General features: G+C 46.2%; 1 protein-coding gene across 1 annotated transcript in view; it reads right to left on the bottom strand.

Annotated features, from left to right (window-relative positions):
• The window catches only part of LOC147898475 (zinc finger CCCH domain protein), a 104,122-nt gene that overhangs the window by 27,621 nt on the left and 60,038 nt on the right, over positions 1-16,463 (bottom strand). The window contains exons 6-8 of the mRNA XM_087378894.1: positions 16,270-16,364; positions 6,938-7,051; positions 6,761-6,828 (exon numbers count right to left, since the gene is read on the bottom strand). Of these exons, the coding sequence (XP_087235020.1) occupies positions 6,761-6,828; positions 6,938-7,051; positions 16,270-16,364 (277 nt within the window). The remainder of the gene's footprint in view (positions 1-6,760; positions 6,829-6,937; positions 7,052-16,269; positions 16,365-16,463) is intronic.

The raw sequence follows: 16,463 nt of genomic DNA, 5'->3' as shown, positions 1-16,463 counted from the left end.
AATTTCAAGTTCCATCCACATTTTCTTGAGTGGATCCTAACATGTGCTATCCCTCTAAACCAATAATGGGTGCCTTGAATGCAATTATGTCTAAGATATCACTCGCATCAAATGTCTTGGAGACCATGTCTCTAAAACTCCCCCATATAATGATTGGTTCAGAGTCCACCTCATAAACTCTATATCTCCCCCATCATCGCTAATGCTCAACCCTAAGTCCTAAAAAAGAATGGCATGGCCTTGCAAGCTAATGTGCAAGTGGATAACCAAGAGTCAAATATGTCCACTCTTGATCCTTTGTACATTTGTAATCCCTTGACAAGAGGTCCACCATTTGCACTAGCCTATCTCACCAACATATTAGCAAACAACATTAGCTATTGGTCACCCAATGTTGAGGATCATTTATGTTAAAACAAGTGACTCCCATCATGTAGAGTCATGTAACAACGAACCTACCACAGAGAATTAGTAATATGTACATAAAATATTAATAAAATGCATTTGAAATATGGTAATGTCAAAAAATGCCAGACTTATAAATAGTGTAGTAAACGGCATTGCACTTGTTGTCTATACCAAAAGTGCTTAGTGAAACCCTCTACATAAACTTCCAAATATCAAGCATGGTTGTTTGTTTCTTCCAGGTAGCTTCTTCATCTTAGGTATCTTTAAAGTAACTCTCTCCATCCATTAGAGCCGAAGACTAGGCAACATGATTGACTGTTATTCTATGAATATTTGAAATTAGTAACGCTTCCTTGTATATTTAGTTTAAAACAATGCCGGTCTTTTTCGAGTTTATCAAGGGTTTGTCGGATCTCTGAGCCTCTTGGGTCTTTTGGGTTAAAATATGATATGATGTTACGTTGCCCTCCATATCTTGCTAAGCAATTCTTGAAAAATAATTTATTATATCTCTCACTTCATGTATCACCGACTTCACCATAGCACCACTCCCTCTAGGAGTTGATCACACATACCTATTCTTCACTATCGCCACCCCACGCTTAGCCACACCACACACACCACATAGGAAGCACGACACCTACCACGACATACACTTTGATCACAGCCTCTCACCGGCCTACTCTGGACGCCTAAACAGACTCCTAACCTACATCGATCACATACCACTCATAGAGGACCGTGCTGCCCTCATTAGTCGCACACTCCACGAGGCTGCCCTCCAAATCTTTCCCCACACCACATGGTCCACTGGACCACCACCTCTTGGTTCTGTACCCTGCAACAATTGGTACGATGCGAAGTGCAAGGCTTATCGCCGACAGCTCCGATTTAAAACCAGATGTCACCTTCCGAACACACCAGACACAGTATGCAAGTACCGACGTCTCGTACGTCGAAAGAAGCAGGCATTTCTTCGTCGAAATGAGGAGCTGCTACTGCACATCTTGTACAGCAGCAACTCTAAGGATTTTTGGCGGAGATTCCTTGAGCGTAGGTCCCCATCACCCCTCACCGACACAAGAGTCTGGCACACGTATGCACACCATCTTTATGATGTCCCACACCAGCCCACTCCACATCTCATACACACACCTCGCCCCACCACTTGCACGTTGTTCACCAGAGGGGGAGTCAAGGACGCGACATTGAAACTGCACAATGGCCGAGCGAAGGATCACAAGGGGCTATGCACTGAGTTTATCGCATATGGGATTGACACATTAGCCCCGATCCTAGCAAAGCTATTCAATGACGCTATTTGCCTTGGCTTGCCCCGCACCCATCCACAAGGCAAGGGATCCCATGGACTCGAGTAACTACAGGACTATCATGATTGAACATGTGATGTCCAAGATCTATGCAGCTGTATTGGATGCATCGGTCAGCCTGTTCGCAGAGATGAGAGGGCTCAGAGCAGAGGGTCAGGCCGGTTTCAGGCGAGACCATGGGACTATGGATCACATACTCACACTCAGGAGTGTCATTGAGGAGGCCAGATCACGGAAGGAGAGGGTATATTGTTGCTTTGTGGATTTCCGCAAAGCCTTTGACACAGTACCTCGAGCTCATCTCATCACACGCCTACAAACATTGGGATTTGATCAAGAGATCATCTGGGCAGTCATGGCACTGTATGAGAGAGTCTCACGCCGAGTTCGGACAGGCGCAGGTTGGACAAATGAGATCTTGAGTACCATAGGGATGTTGGAATATGGAAAAAGAACTAGAACTAGAAACTGGAAATGGAAATGAAATGACAAGACTAGAAGACAAGAAATACCTTGAGAAAAGTGTAGACAAGACACAAGCTAGACTGATAGATTAGAATGATGTGACCCATTGAATATATGGGCCAAAGTACAAGACATAATGCAAGAGTGTTTATGGGATAATTGTAGAAGTGCCACATGGCACACACTCAAGACATAAAGACTAGACTTAGACTTAGACTAGGAAATAGTACACTTAGTGTGCACTTATCTCCAACACCCTCCTTAAGTGGACACTAGGAGTAAGACAGAAAGACAAGACTAGAGGACAGACATAAAGACTGATAGACTGAGAGACAAGATAGAAGACATGACAGACAAAAGATCCTGAGACACCCCTCCTCAAGTGATATCCTCATATGGGTCCACAAGGGTAGGGACAAGATGGATCTAAAACAAGACACAGTCAGATTGATAGACAGATAGACAGACAGACAAGACTAGATAGACAGAAGACTGACTGTAGATAGAAAGACCAAGACACTAGAACCCCTTGACCTACATCATCGGTGGTCAAGGTGGTAGACAAAACATAGAAGTAATCAGAAAGCCCACTTTTCATCATGTAAGGAAGGAACAGCAGGATCAGCTGATGGAGATGTTGCAGCAACATGGGCTGAGGTAGATGCAGGAGCTGATGTAGAGGTTTTGGAGTAGCAGTCCCTCTCCCGGTGATTATCACGGCCACAAATGGTGCATGGATGAGCCTTGAAACAGTCCTTCTCCACATGATTAGTCTTGCCACAATGGGTGCAAGGCTTTCTTACCTTAGAACTGCCTTTCTTTGCTAAAAATGCAGTGTCAGTTACCTTGCGTTGTTGAGTTCTTTCTTCCTCTTGGAGAGCATTGATGATTCCCTCAAGAGAAGGATTATTATGATACTTGAAGGTAGTGACAAGAGTAGCATAGGAGTCAGGTAAGCTTTTGAGAAGCACAGCAATAGCAATATCTTCGGAGATGGGAGACTTGACTGACGCAAGCTGAACCATAAGACTGCGAAGATAATTGACATGAGAGGCTATAGTAGCTCCTTCCTGCATATGTAGATCAAAAAATGAGATCATAAGTGCAATCTTAGAGTTTTTAGATCGGGCTCCAAAAAGAGTGTCCAAAGTGATCCATGCTTGAGGAGCAGACTGTATGTCAGAGATGTGATGAATGTAATCATCTCCAAGGCCGAGCAATATGATAGCATAGGCTTTGTCGTTCTTGGCAGCAACAACTTGCTCAGATGGACCTTCGGGAGCATCACGGTGAACAATGTCCCAAAGGCCTTCTTTCATAAGATGGCACTTGATTTTGATCTGCCAAGTATGAAAGTTGGACCCATTGAATTTGTCGATAGATATGAGAGAATGAGAGGAAGATGCCATGTGGGAAGGTCTTACCTCTTGCTAGGATGCAAGGGCAGTGTCTATTCCCTTACAATATTGCAGAAAATAAATGAGAGGAAGAGATCCCAGAAGCCGGTTCTCTCACCACTTTGTCAGGGCCATAGCATATGACAGCCCATCGAAGTAGGAGGAACCAGCAAAAAAGGAGACTGTTCAGCAAACTGAAAGAGGCAGATGAAGTCGAAGAAGTCTTCAGCCTGTACAGGTACGGATTTCGTACAGTCGTACGGACTGTACGGATGTACGGACGATGGTGCAGAGTACTGACGACGGAGTACGGACGAGGACGAACGAAGTACGGCGGCGTACAGCGGCGGTCGTACGGAGAGCAGAGATGGATGCTGCGCAGATTTGTCGGTGGCAGCAGATCTGGCGCTCAGATCTGGCTGAGCGACAGCAGGAGCGGAAGCTACAGCAGCGCCAGATCTGCGCAGATCTGACGTGCAGATCTGGTAGAGAATGGAACTGCGCAACAGATCTGGCAGCGCAATGGCGTGCAGATCTGGCGCGCAGATCTGGAAGAGAGATGGCGGGCAGATTTACAGCGGCAGCAGGGACGGCAGCAGCGTGGAGAAGACGGGCAGAAGAGGAAGATGGCGACCAGCTGAGCGGGGGAGAAATCTGAGAAGAGGCAGCTATGGCTACAGCAGACTGAGGGGGGAGAAGAGGGATCAATCTAGCTCTGATACCATGTTGGAATATGGAAAAAGAACTAGAACTAGAAACTGGAAATGGAAATGAAATGACAAGACTAGAAGACAAGAAATACCTTGAGAAAAGTGTAGACAAGACACAAGCTAGACTGATAGATTAGAATGATGTGACCCATTGAATATATGGGCCAAAGTACAAGACATAATGCAAGAGTGTTTATGGGATAATTGTAGAAGTGCCACATGGCACACACTCAAGACATAAAGACTAGACTTAGACTTAGACTAGGAAATAGTACACTTAGTGTGCACTTATCTCCAACAAGGGATCAAACAGGGTTGTCCCTTATCACTGACCCTATTTGGCCTCTACATCGATGAGCTTGAGACTTTCGTGGGGGCGTTCGGAGGGACCGGTTGCTCACTTGCTGGGATCATCATCAGGATTCTTCTTTATGCAGATGACGTGGCACTCTTGTCGTCCACATCCGAGGGGCTCCAGCGACACCTGGATGCACTGCAGGCTTTTTGTTTATCCCATGATTTGGAGGTCAACCTTGGCAAGACCAAGGTCATGATCTTTAACACCTCTCGAGCAAACATGCAATGGAAGCAGGTTACTTTTACTTTCGGTGGGTCACCAATTGAGATCGTATCCTCATACACTTACTTGGGGGTCATCTTCTCCGGCCCAATCTTCACGATGAGACCAGCGATGCAGGCCAGACTAAGCAGGGGATACGTCTCACTGGCTTAGCTAGAGAGACAATGCTTTCACTCCCACTTCCAGGACCCTAAGACCAAGGCTCTTCTCTTCGACTCCTTGGTCCGACCAGCCGGTATGTATGGCAACCCTTGTTGGGGGCCTGACATGTCAGAGATAGAGTGGACACGGGTGGAGCGCCTGCAGATCCTCATGCTCTCACGGATGATCCGAGGGGAACCGTCTGTACCACATCACATCATTCAAGTCGAGTTTGGTACTTCTTCACTCCAGCTAGATGCAGCCTTTCAGACCATCACATATCTACAAGGGGTAAGATCATATGGGGACTGCACATCAGGAAGACAGAGGTTGCCATGGTTGGCTCTCGATTCCTCCATGAGGTTGGCAGCAGAGGGAGACGAGCGATGCTGGTATGCACGGACTCACAGATGGTTTGTGAGACTAGGGTTCCACAACATCGATAGGATACCTCCTTTTCAGTACAGTTTAGATGCCCCTCCGGTACTCCCACCCACCATCCCGATTGGGCCACACACCAACCACGTCATTCGAGAGGATCTCCTGCAGCTACACACCTTTAGGACCTGGTTGGAACCGAGGGAGCTCCCAGTGAAGCTGAGTTTCTACAGAGATTACTGTCTTCGTATTTCAGAGGAGGGATTCATCACACCACTAGGGTACACTGAGCTTCATATGCCTCACTCACTACGGATCTCCATCGTACAGTTTCGGGTATCATCACACCGCCTCCGCATAGAGAGCGACAGAGTAGAGGGGATTCCTAGGGAGCATCGCTTATGCATATTGTGCGACTGTCAGGAGGTTGAGTCGAAGTTTTCAGGTGCCCAGTGTACTATGAGATCCGAGGTCGCTACCACTGCCTCTTCAGAGACGGCTCCGGGCTCTCCTTTCCAGATTCCTCGCCTACCCAGATCAGAGATGCCTCGCGGCCTTCATTCACGAGGGAGTCCGACACAGAGAGTACTTACTTAGGCGACGAGGCTTGGCCACATCATCAGACACCTCTCAGAGCAGGATCACAGAGTTCTTCCCATCGAGTGACATTGATCGTCCAGTCTCTAGTCGTAGACATGACAGAGACCCCGACCCGACGACTGCAACACGACACACGAGACATCGGGGGACCTCCCGTCATTGTTTAGACCCGGGATACGTCCCATGGGAGTCACGGTGGCTCTAGTCTTGTGTCGAGCCTCGTCCAGGAGACCGAGACACACAGCACCCCTTGACAGGCACCAGCATCCCATCACTCGCTATGCACCAGCCAGGGCGACATGACATACAGACGATTCCGCTCCGCTCCAATCCTTTTCTTTTCTTTTCATTGTTACATCCAGATGTATTTGATTATGTATGATCAGACTTAGGGTTCAGCACGGGTGATGATGCTCGTTTCAGTAGCTCCACCCTTACTGTGATTTGTATCAAGTTTTCTTTCAGTCTTATAGACCCATTGGTCTTCCGAAGACTCTAATAAAATTTCTTTCTTTCTTGCTTTCTCTTAAAGCAGTCTATGGAAAGAGTCATGCTTTTCCTTAGCGTAAGGATAACCCCATGTGTATCAACTCATAGGCCTTGATTGACATTATCTAGGTTAGCAGTACCAATGACCAATGAAAATGCTTATGTATTGCAATATAAATAATAAAATAAGAACTTCAATAAGAAATCTCCATACAAGCTTGTGTTTTCTCATTAGAGATTGAAAAGTAAAGGGGAACTCACCATGGTTCATTGCACAAGTTATACTGGATCGTGACTTCTTGAACAAATCGTTGTTGCCGATATGCATTCTGAGGAAAATAAAGTAGAACAAAAGAAAACACAAAAGTTGTTAGATGCACACTCTCTCCACTTTCATATCAAACCTCAAAACTAAAAAATATGAAAATGAAGTTGTACAGATGAGGCAGCTCTTGTAGTCATTGTCCGCTCCATTGCAGCCGGGGCAAGTGTGGGGGCAGCTGCAGAGATTCTTGTCAAGCAAGGCTCTAGTTCAATGCTTCCACCACCTACCTGCAACTTAACCCCACATATATCTTAAAATCTGACAAAAACCATGTAAATTTGTAATGATAAAAAAAAGAACCAATTGAATAAAAACATTTTTATGAAAATTAAAACGCTCCAAAAAATAATAATAAACTTAAAGGCTCATTTCCAATAGCAAAGATAGTACATTTTTATTTCCCCCCTTTTAAATTTACACTTTAAAAAAACGTGGTCAGCCTAAACAGGTACAAATGAAATAATAAGTAACAAATTTGTAATACCTGTCAAGCTTGACCATTGTGCATGCCACATGTTATACAATTAAGCTACCACAATCTCATGGTGCTTGAGCATCGTGCATGCCACACATGCTATACAATTAAATTACCACAATCTCCTACACATCTCTAGTCATTCAAAGGGGATGTCCAATTTACAATTAGCAATAATAACCTTGCAACCGATCAAATATGAAAGAAAATTATATGTAAGCATTGCCACGGGTCCAAGCAAACATACAACAAAGGGAAATGCCATTATTGGTGTTAACATGGGCTACTATGAGAAAGAATACAGAAAGAAAAAGCATGATTAAGGTCAATACAGCATGGACACTCCATCCAAGAGAGCTTCAATAATGCATCTAAACCACACAATGTGGAATCCAGCAACTGTGTTCAAAGACTTGTGTACAATGTAACAATCCCATGTATACCATTGAAGACTCTTGCAGCTTACCAGGAATCACTACTTTTTATGAGTCACCTCACACATGTCTACAGCCAGCTCATTGGACCCTTCCATGGGCATGTGGCTAGGCTCTATACAGCCCTTATGCCAGCCCTAACAGAGGGCAGACAATCAGCCCTAAATGTTGCCAAAGGGTGCCCCATGTGGTAATCCAACAAGGAGTTGCATGTGCTGCCCATCCAATTTATTCCAACAGATTTAAGACCAACACCTTTGTCATAGGCATGCAAGGCCAACATAGATAGCATCATTGTCGTAGGCATATAAGACCAAAGCACAACATATTAGCATAATCATGTAGGGTGGGCCGTGGCCAAAACAGAGAAGCCTTTCACCCTCTTTATCCAGGCACTTCAAAAAGTGATTCAGTTGGGAAGGACACACAAATGAATTGAATCCTTGGGCAAAAGTGACTTTTTGAAGTGAGTGTGTACAATAAGTTGTGACTGTTTAACTCAGCAGGCATGACTCTTGATTCAAGGTCCTGCTTTCACAAATTGGGCCCACCAGCCTATCATCAATCTCTGCCCATGGGCCATCATCCAGACACGACTCTAGACTTGAGGTCTTGTTTTCACAACTTGGGCCTTCCACCAGCCCATCTGCCCATCACCCACAAAAAAAAGGCCTGTCAAAAACATCCTTTCCACATTTGATTAGTTTTCCACAATCATGATTGTATTAAGAAAACTCTTGGGAAATTGATTTTGCATTTTAAGAGTGATTATTTTAACATCAAAAAACTTTGTACATCATAAGAATTATCCTTAGCAGGATGATCTTGGAGTTCAGCTAAACCATAGGCTCCAACAAAACTTCAGAGCATAGCAGCAGTAGCTCAGTGGCATCAACAAGAAGACAACTGACAATTCAGGACCTCCTATATATGCATGCAGGGACCTGAAAGGAGAAACTCTGTGCAGCAGCATCAGAAGCCTCTCAAACCTGATCATGGGTGGCAGCAGCAGCATGAGAGGGTACACCCTACGCGGGATCAATAGATATATCCTGACCCTGAGAAGAAACACCAGGAGTCTGGTCTGCAGCCTATGAGACGGGGTACTGAGCAGCTATTCCTTGACAAGAGGTTTGAGTAGCTTCAGCTTGAGAAGGTGGTGTCCTATGAAGGTAATGGGGGGGCTTATCATGATCTTCCTCCAAAGTACATCTGCTGATATGGTCAACAAGGTCCTCACTTAGCCTGGTGTGCTCAAGATTGTATGAACTTATCTGGAAGTCTAGCCTCCTTTTTTCCTATTCCACCATGAAATAAAAAGAGTGTCAATAAGCATCACCACATCATTACATTGGAAGTTGTTTCTAGAAATCCCGATGAACCATAAAGCATGGGCCCTTATTTGAAACCAAAGCTCCTTCATGGTTTTAAATGCAACTCCCAATGAAATGTCTTTCCAATTAACTGGCTCCCCAATTTCTATTTGGATAAACTTCCACACCTTTTTGGCATGGGGGCAAGCAACAAACAAACGGAAAATGTCTTCAATAGTACCAGGGCATCTTTTGCATTGGCCATCTCCTCTCCCTATTCTGAATCCCCTTGCATTAGTCCAAACAACTTTATATAAAATAAGCCAAGCTAGGCATGACACCTTTTCAAGGACCTGCTTGATCCACATCTTCTCAAATCTGTCCTGCCACTTTTCTCTGCTGTCTTCAAGCAACCATCTTGAATCCAACGTTCTAAACAGGTCATCAATATCTGAGGATGGAGTGGGGACTGGAAGCAGTGAAGAACTTCTTACCCAGCTGCCTCTGTATATTAGGAAGGTGCCACCTTTCCAACAAGTGTTTCCTTGCCAAAGTTCAAGTCTTCTCATAATCAACATCTGACACTTGTGAGAGATGAGCAGACAAGCAGGCAGAAAAAGAGCTAGAGAGCAAAACGTAGAGTGTACAATAGATAAGATTGGTTTTGTCTAAGTGACAAAACCACACTAACCCACTAACTGTGGTTAGGTGGGAAAAACCTCTAGTGAGGGAAAATTTCCCCTAACTCACTTATGGATTACTTTGGTCAATGCCTAGAATATGTCAATAATTCTAACACCCCCCTACAGTGCCAATGTGATGATGTACAAGGAAGTGATCAATCACCAAAAGGAGATAAGTTCAGGGCACTGCAAAATGCCTCAAACTTCTCACGTGGAAGTGCTTTGATGAAGATGTCTACAACATTGTCATGTGTTGACACATAGATCATATTGATCTTCCCTGCATGCAACTTCTCTATGAAATAATGATAATGAACCTCAATGTGCTTCATGCAAGCATGAAACACACGATTATTTGCCACTGCTATAGCACTCTAACTATCAGTGATAATCGCAGAAGGACCCTCCAATGAGAGCTGAAGATCAGCAAACAAACGATGCAGCCAAACACATTCAACTGTCCTGTGAAAGCTGCCCTGTACTCAGCTTCACATGAAGAAGTAGCCACAGTAGATTGTTTCTTGCTCAACCAAGAAATGCAAGCTTTTCCCAAAAAAAAACAATTACCACTGTGTGGACTGCCTAGTGTCATAGTCTCCAGCCCCTGAGTCACTGTAAGTATGCATATGCAAGTCACCCCCCCTGGGAAACATCAAGCCATAAGACTTGTCTTGCAAGTAACGAAAGATGCATTTTACAGAGTAGTCGGTGTCTGTGCGGTGCCGTACTAGGGTGGATACCGGCTCAATACCGATCTTCCGTGCCCACCTCATCATGAAGGAGGCTTCCACCCCGAACAGCTCCGCACACTTTTGGAGGGGCCAGGAGTATGCCTGCTCTACCTTTGCCTCCAGCGACAATCTGATAACTCTTGTCGCCAAACCACACACCGGCTCCTCACACGTGAAGCTCAACTGAAAGTTCACCTCCGTGCCATGGGCCTACCAAAGGTCCAATCCCTGTGGCCCCATCCACTCATCCATCATGAGTGTAATCTGATTTTCCAAACAACTCTAGGAACCACTTCTCCAACCTTGTGGAGGCAAACTAAAATCTCCAAACGGAGTGTGTCTAAGATCCCACCGCACTGATCAAACCCCCCTTCCCGGGTTGAAGGACCATGAGCATTACCTCCAGTGGTAGAGGATATGAGTCTGGAATCTCCAGATAATTCTAGGGTCCTAACCTCCGGAAGTTCGCAGTAAGGGATGCCCAGACAGGAGGTTGAGAGCTGCTCACTGAGAGGACGAGCCTCGTCCCTCAGGATCCCTTCTTGAATGGACCTACTGCTGCGATGAGGAAGCTGAAGGGGGCATCATCGTTCCCTTGCATGTTGGCAGAGGTGTCAAGGCGAAAGAACTTGCTGCTAAGGTGGAGAGGGGGGCGGCGGGAGAGGGAGGGATAGGGACACGGGGGTCAGAGGGAGGGGGGCGGGTGGTGAGAGTGACCATAGGCGGAGGGGCTGAAAGGGGGGGGGGGGGGGAACCCTGGAGGGGGAGGGGGAGGGGGAGGGATAAGGACGAAGACCTCAGGCCCCCCCTGTTGATCAAGCTCACTGGGGCTCTGGATCTGCTCCTCCGCGGTTGCCGTCGGGCTAGCGTCTGCAGCTTCCGCCATCACTGCAACTACAGCTCCTGGGGCTTGCTGCTACTGCAAGGGTGGGTGCGGAGGTTGAGCCTCCGAAGCTGGAGGATCGTCTAGATGGCCGGTGGCCCCTGTCGCTGGGAGAGGTGGCTCCTGAAGTTCCTCCTTCGAGGCCTCTTGGTCAACCCTGTCCCTCTCTCTACAATTGGCTCTCTGCCTACAACACTTGTGGGGCTGCTTGCTTGGTTTCTTTTTCTTTTTAACCTGGGTCAAGTCCCCATCTGAGGGGGTAACCCATGGGGTCTGAGACTCCTGCTGCTCCTGCCTGAGAGTACGCTAGACTCAGGCCTGTTGACTCTATCTACTCTGCAGGGGAGGGAAGGGAGGTGCTCGGACGAGGCCATGGGGACAATCTCTGGCGAGGTGACCCATCTGTCTGCACCGAAGATACTGGCCTGGTAACCCGAAAATCTCCACCCTCTGGCGAAGTGTGCCCCCTTCAAGGGTCTCGAGAAGGATCAACTCTGGGAGGGACTCCAGGCTCTCATCCACCAGTCTGATCCTAGGGACTCCATCATCTGCTAAAACTGAGGTGGCCGACTCAGGCGGGGACTCGAGCACTGTGCCATATGCCCGACCAATGAAAGGGAGGATGGCACGATACTCCTTGGGGAGCCCTGGGAAGCGGAGTGTAACCAAAAAACATGGAACATGGTGTGTCGTATCCATGTCCTCCACTGTGAACCCATGATACCAAGGAAAGAGGTAAACAAGATGCGGGCTAAGGAGGATGGGGCTCTGCTCCACAAGTGTGTCGAGGCAGTGTCGGGGGAGCTCAACTCGATGAGGAAAACGCCTCTTCCATAGATGGTGACCTCCTGGATGTGGTCTCTCTCTAATGCCAAGCTTGCCTGGATCCACTCTCGCACCTGTCTCCGTGTAGGCGTGAGGCCCACAATTCTGCCCACAAGCGCCTTGTCCTGAAGGGACTGAACTGCCTGCTATACTTGTTGCTTGTCAGTTGGGAAAAGAAGAACCTTAATAGCAGTGGGAGTCGAGGGTGTTGCCATAGAGCCCCTCTGGCCAAACCAAGGGTCACCACCAAGATGTTCTTTCACTGTAACAAGCACGAATGCTCCCGCTGCAGGGAGGCAAATGAAAAAGGAGAGAGAAAGAAGGGCATCGAGGCGAAGCGAGGCGAGGAGGTAGGGGAGAGAGGTGGCAAGGGCGACAGGGAAGGAAGAGGGGAAGAGAGGAAGGAGGTAGAAGGGAGAAGAGGAGGAAGGAGTGAAGGGTTGGAAGGAGGACGGGAGAGGCAGGAGGAGGAGGAGAAAGACGGGGGGAGGCGGAATGGCGGGGAGGGCACGCTGGCAAGAGAGGTAGGAGAACGGGAGGAGGTACGAGGCGGGAAGGAGAGGCAGGAGAAGGAAGGGGTGGAGGAGGTATGAGGCGGGAAGGAGAGGCGAGAGAAGGAAGGGGCAGAGGAGCAGCAAGGGGGCGGGAGCGAAGAAGGCAAGGCGGCGGAGGCAGAGCGGAGGAGGCCGGGCAAAGCAAAGGCGAAGGAGGAGGCTAGGCGGAGCCGGGGGCGAGGGCGAGGGCAAGGCAAGGCGGAAGGGGGGCAGCGGGCGGAGCAGCCAGGAGCAGCGGGCAGAAGGCCCTCAGGCCGCCGCAGGCGGAGGAGGGAGCTCAGCGAGCGCCGGCCACCAAATGCCACAATCCTTTTTGCATGAACAGCAGACGTGTAGCTAATTGCCATGATGCGAAATTCTTTCCATTGAACATTACCAGGATAGCAAAAATTCTTTCCATTGAACATTGCCAGACTCATGGGCTTTAGCAATAGAGAATACCCAAAAACTGCTCAAGACATCAAGGAAGAATAGGGCCCAAACTGTCTTAACCATGCTTTGAACACTCTTTAGGAAAAAAAGCTTTAGGTTAGCTTTAAACCAAGAGCAACCTCTTTGTCCAGATCCAAAATCATAGTATAGGAAGACTGGCTTGTGATTTGACAAAGAGAGAGAGGAGAAGGTATGAGTTCTCAGAGAACTTATACTACTCAAGAGACCCTGAGATAGATGAAATCTGTCAAGTCTATCCTCTCTCCTATACTCTCCAATCTACCTATTACACCAAGTAAAATCTCCCTTTGGACATGCATCTACAAATTGCCACTGATCCTTCAATTCTTCCCAAGCCTCAAGTTCAGAGCCTCTTATCACTGTATCTTTTTTCATCCATCTGTCTCTTTTTCTTTCCACCATATTAAAGTCACCTAAGGCAAAACAATTGCCTTCTACAATAGCAAGTGATTCCCACATCATCTTTTTGTCTACTGCAGCATTTGGAGCATACACTGAAATAGCTACAAACTTCTAACCCTTGACCATCTGTTTTGGTCATCTGTGACTACTTGAAGCACCCCTCCATTGTAATGGGAAAGTATACCAATTGCAGTTCCTCCCTTCCCCATAGAATGAGAAGTATAGTACCAATTTCTACTTTTGTCAATTACTTTTAGTCTACCCTCTAGACCAAGCCTACTTGCCTTGACCTCCTCCAATGCTAGAAAGGTGGGGGAGAGGGAATTGGCTCTCAACCAATGAGCAATCTCCTCACCTTTACCAAGATCTGTCAATCCTCTGACATTCAAAGTCAAGGAAGTGACAGCTTTATCTGGGATTCTTTTTGTGCCCCTTTTTGGCACTGGGGTTAGGGCTATTCAACTATGGGGAAGCTGCTTTGGATTGCCTACTTTTAGTCTGCACTACAGTGAAGGATTTCCCTTGACTAGTGTCCTTATTGCTTGGGATGACTTTAACCTGGTCCTCTTCTGAGTCTTTTTCACATAAGTCGTTCCCTCATCCCTATTGACATCCTCCTCGAACTTCTTGGACCAGCCAACTTCTATCATAATATCATCGTCACCTTCCTGGCTTTTTTCCCCTTCCTCTTCAGCCTCCTTCTTCCTAAGAAGTCAAAGGAGTTTTTGGAAGTACGAATAATGGGCACTATTTCTATTACCTTTCTCTAATGGAGTCTCAAAGGCATTAGCTGAATGTACTTCTTGTCTAGTGTTATCAGGCACTGTAGGAGCCTTTGGGACCTATTTTTCTACTACAACAGGTTGCTTTTGGGCAGGAGGGGTAGTCTCTTTGGGCTTGCCTCTCTTAAAAGACACAACATGGGTGGATAGACCACAAAGGAAGCAAGAGTTAGGTAGATTCCTGTACACCAATGGTTGTTCCCTGAAAGTGCTTCCATTTTTGTTTAGGATGACCAAAGTCTTAGGAAGCTCTTCAACAATATCAATCTTGATGCATATCTGGGGGTTGCCTCTAGAATTTATGAAATTTTTCTGTTCTACCCCTAGAACCTCTTCCAAGACCACAGCACAAGAAGGGCAATTGATTACAAAGATAGAGAGGCAAGACAGGACGTTCTACCCAAACAGGGATTCTTGTTGATCTGGGAGCTTAGGAGAGAACTCCTTGGTCCACCGTTCTAGATAAAGGGGCTGATTCCTAATTGTCCATAGTCCATATTGGAGGGATCTAGAAGCCATTTCAGGCTTTTCAAAAAAGAATACAAAGAAACCTTTTCCAAGGAATCTGACATTTAATACATTCATACCCTTACTGACCCAAATAGTTCTAATCCAGGTTTCTATGAAGGCCATAGGGGGTCTTACACCAGGCAAGTAGCCTACAAATGCATGTCTACTCAGCCATCTCATAGAATCTGTGAGAAGCTTGTCATCAACGAAAGCCAAAATAGACTTACCTGTATTGATTGCTCACTCTCACCGGAAACGTAGCATGTTCCTCCAACCACTGATTTCGAATCAGTTCGGACTCCTTGATCATGCGTGGGTGTCGGAATATCCTCTTCCTTCTCGCTAGGGGGAGATACTCCTTGGTTGTCCTTAACCTGCCCAACATTTGTGTCAGTCTCTCCTGCTGGTCCTTCTCTTGATGGTATCCACTTGCTCCATCTTTACTAGGACCTCCTGCTTAGCCTCCACTGGTTGGGAAGATGCATCATGAGTTACTACAAGACTAGACTACTTCTTCCATCTTCTTTGATTCAATGAGCTTTCAACATTCAAAATATCATGACTAAGTTTTCTGCAATAGTTGCATCTCTTCTTTTTCTTATTTGCATTCTTATGACAATTATGCTTGGGTTTCCCACATGACATTGCTATTTTGCATTACGCTTATGATGGGTAGCACATGCCTGAGATCACCAGTGATAGAGGCATTCCAATTAGCACAGCTTTGCTCTTCCTGCAACAATAAAGGGATCAGATGATCAAAGCTATAATGGTTGGGATTGTCCATGGCCACCAACCTCAACATGGTTGCAAACCCTTGATAAGAGTCAAGAAGTCCACTAAGTGTTGTGGACACAATCTGACTATCTGGCATAACTTCATCAATGTTGGCCAATCATTTCATTATTTGTGTCAAACACTAGGCCTCTAATTGAGACTTGTTCACCTAGTGTTCAAAGTCCCATAGCTATATATTGAGGCATTTGATCTGAATTCGACATATATAGAGCAATGTATGTAAGTTCCTCTACCTTATGGGCCAATAAATTTTTTAAGACTGAACATGTGGCATGCCATGTGTTTCTCAAGGATTTAGGATTTCTTATAAAACCCTCACTTTCTATGTATTTCCAAGTGTGATTTCATTTCAGCTTTGCACTTCAACACCGTGACTTCTTTCCTCTCAATTTCTCTTCATATGAAAGCATGTGCAGCATTTCAACAGCTAAGATATACAAAAACGAGATGTCAAACATCTATCCAAAGAGAATAATGTAAACAAATGCTTCAAAAGGAAATCTTTCCCTAATTAGCTGGCCAGAAGTTGAACATGAAGAGATGCAAAACCAAAGTGAGGAATAACAGATGTTTTATAAGGCTAGACTCTAGATGTTAGATACCTTTACAATACGGCACCGCAGTATGCTATAGCTACACCCACTAGCAGCACCCCATGCCCGTGACCTGACATTATTCCTTAATGTTGAAGTGTAGCCTGAAGTGTAGCCTGCAAGAATCAAGCTCAGATTTGTCATTCGTTTTTTGTAAAGGAAGCCTGTGAACAAGACCATCACATCTTGCATGTACACAACCC

The sequence above is a fragment of the Dipteris shenzhenensis genome, chromosome 9 (genome assembly GCF_047967505.1).
Source record: "Dipteris shenzhenensis isolate YYH24624 ecotype China chromosome 9, Dip_SZ_1.0, whole genome shotgun sequence".
Taxonomy (NCBI): Eukaryota; Viridiplantae; Streptophyta; class Polypodiopsida; order Gleicheniales; family Dipteridaceae; genus Dipteris; species Dipteris shenzhenensis.
Note: the sequence above shows the minus strand (reverse complement) of the source record. Positions and strands in the feature narration are given on the sequence as shown.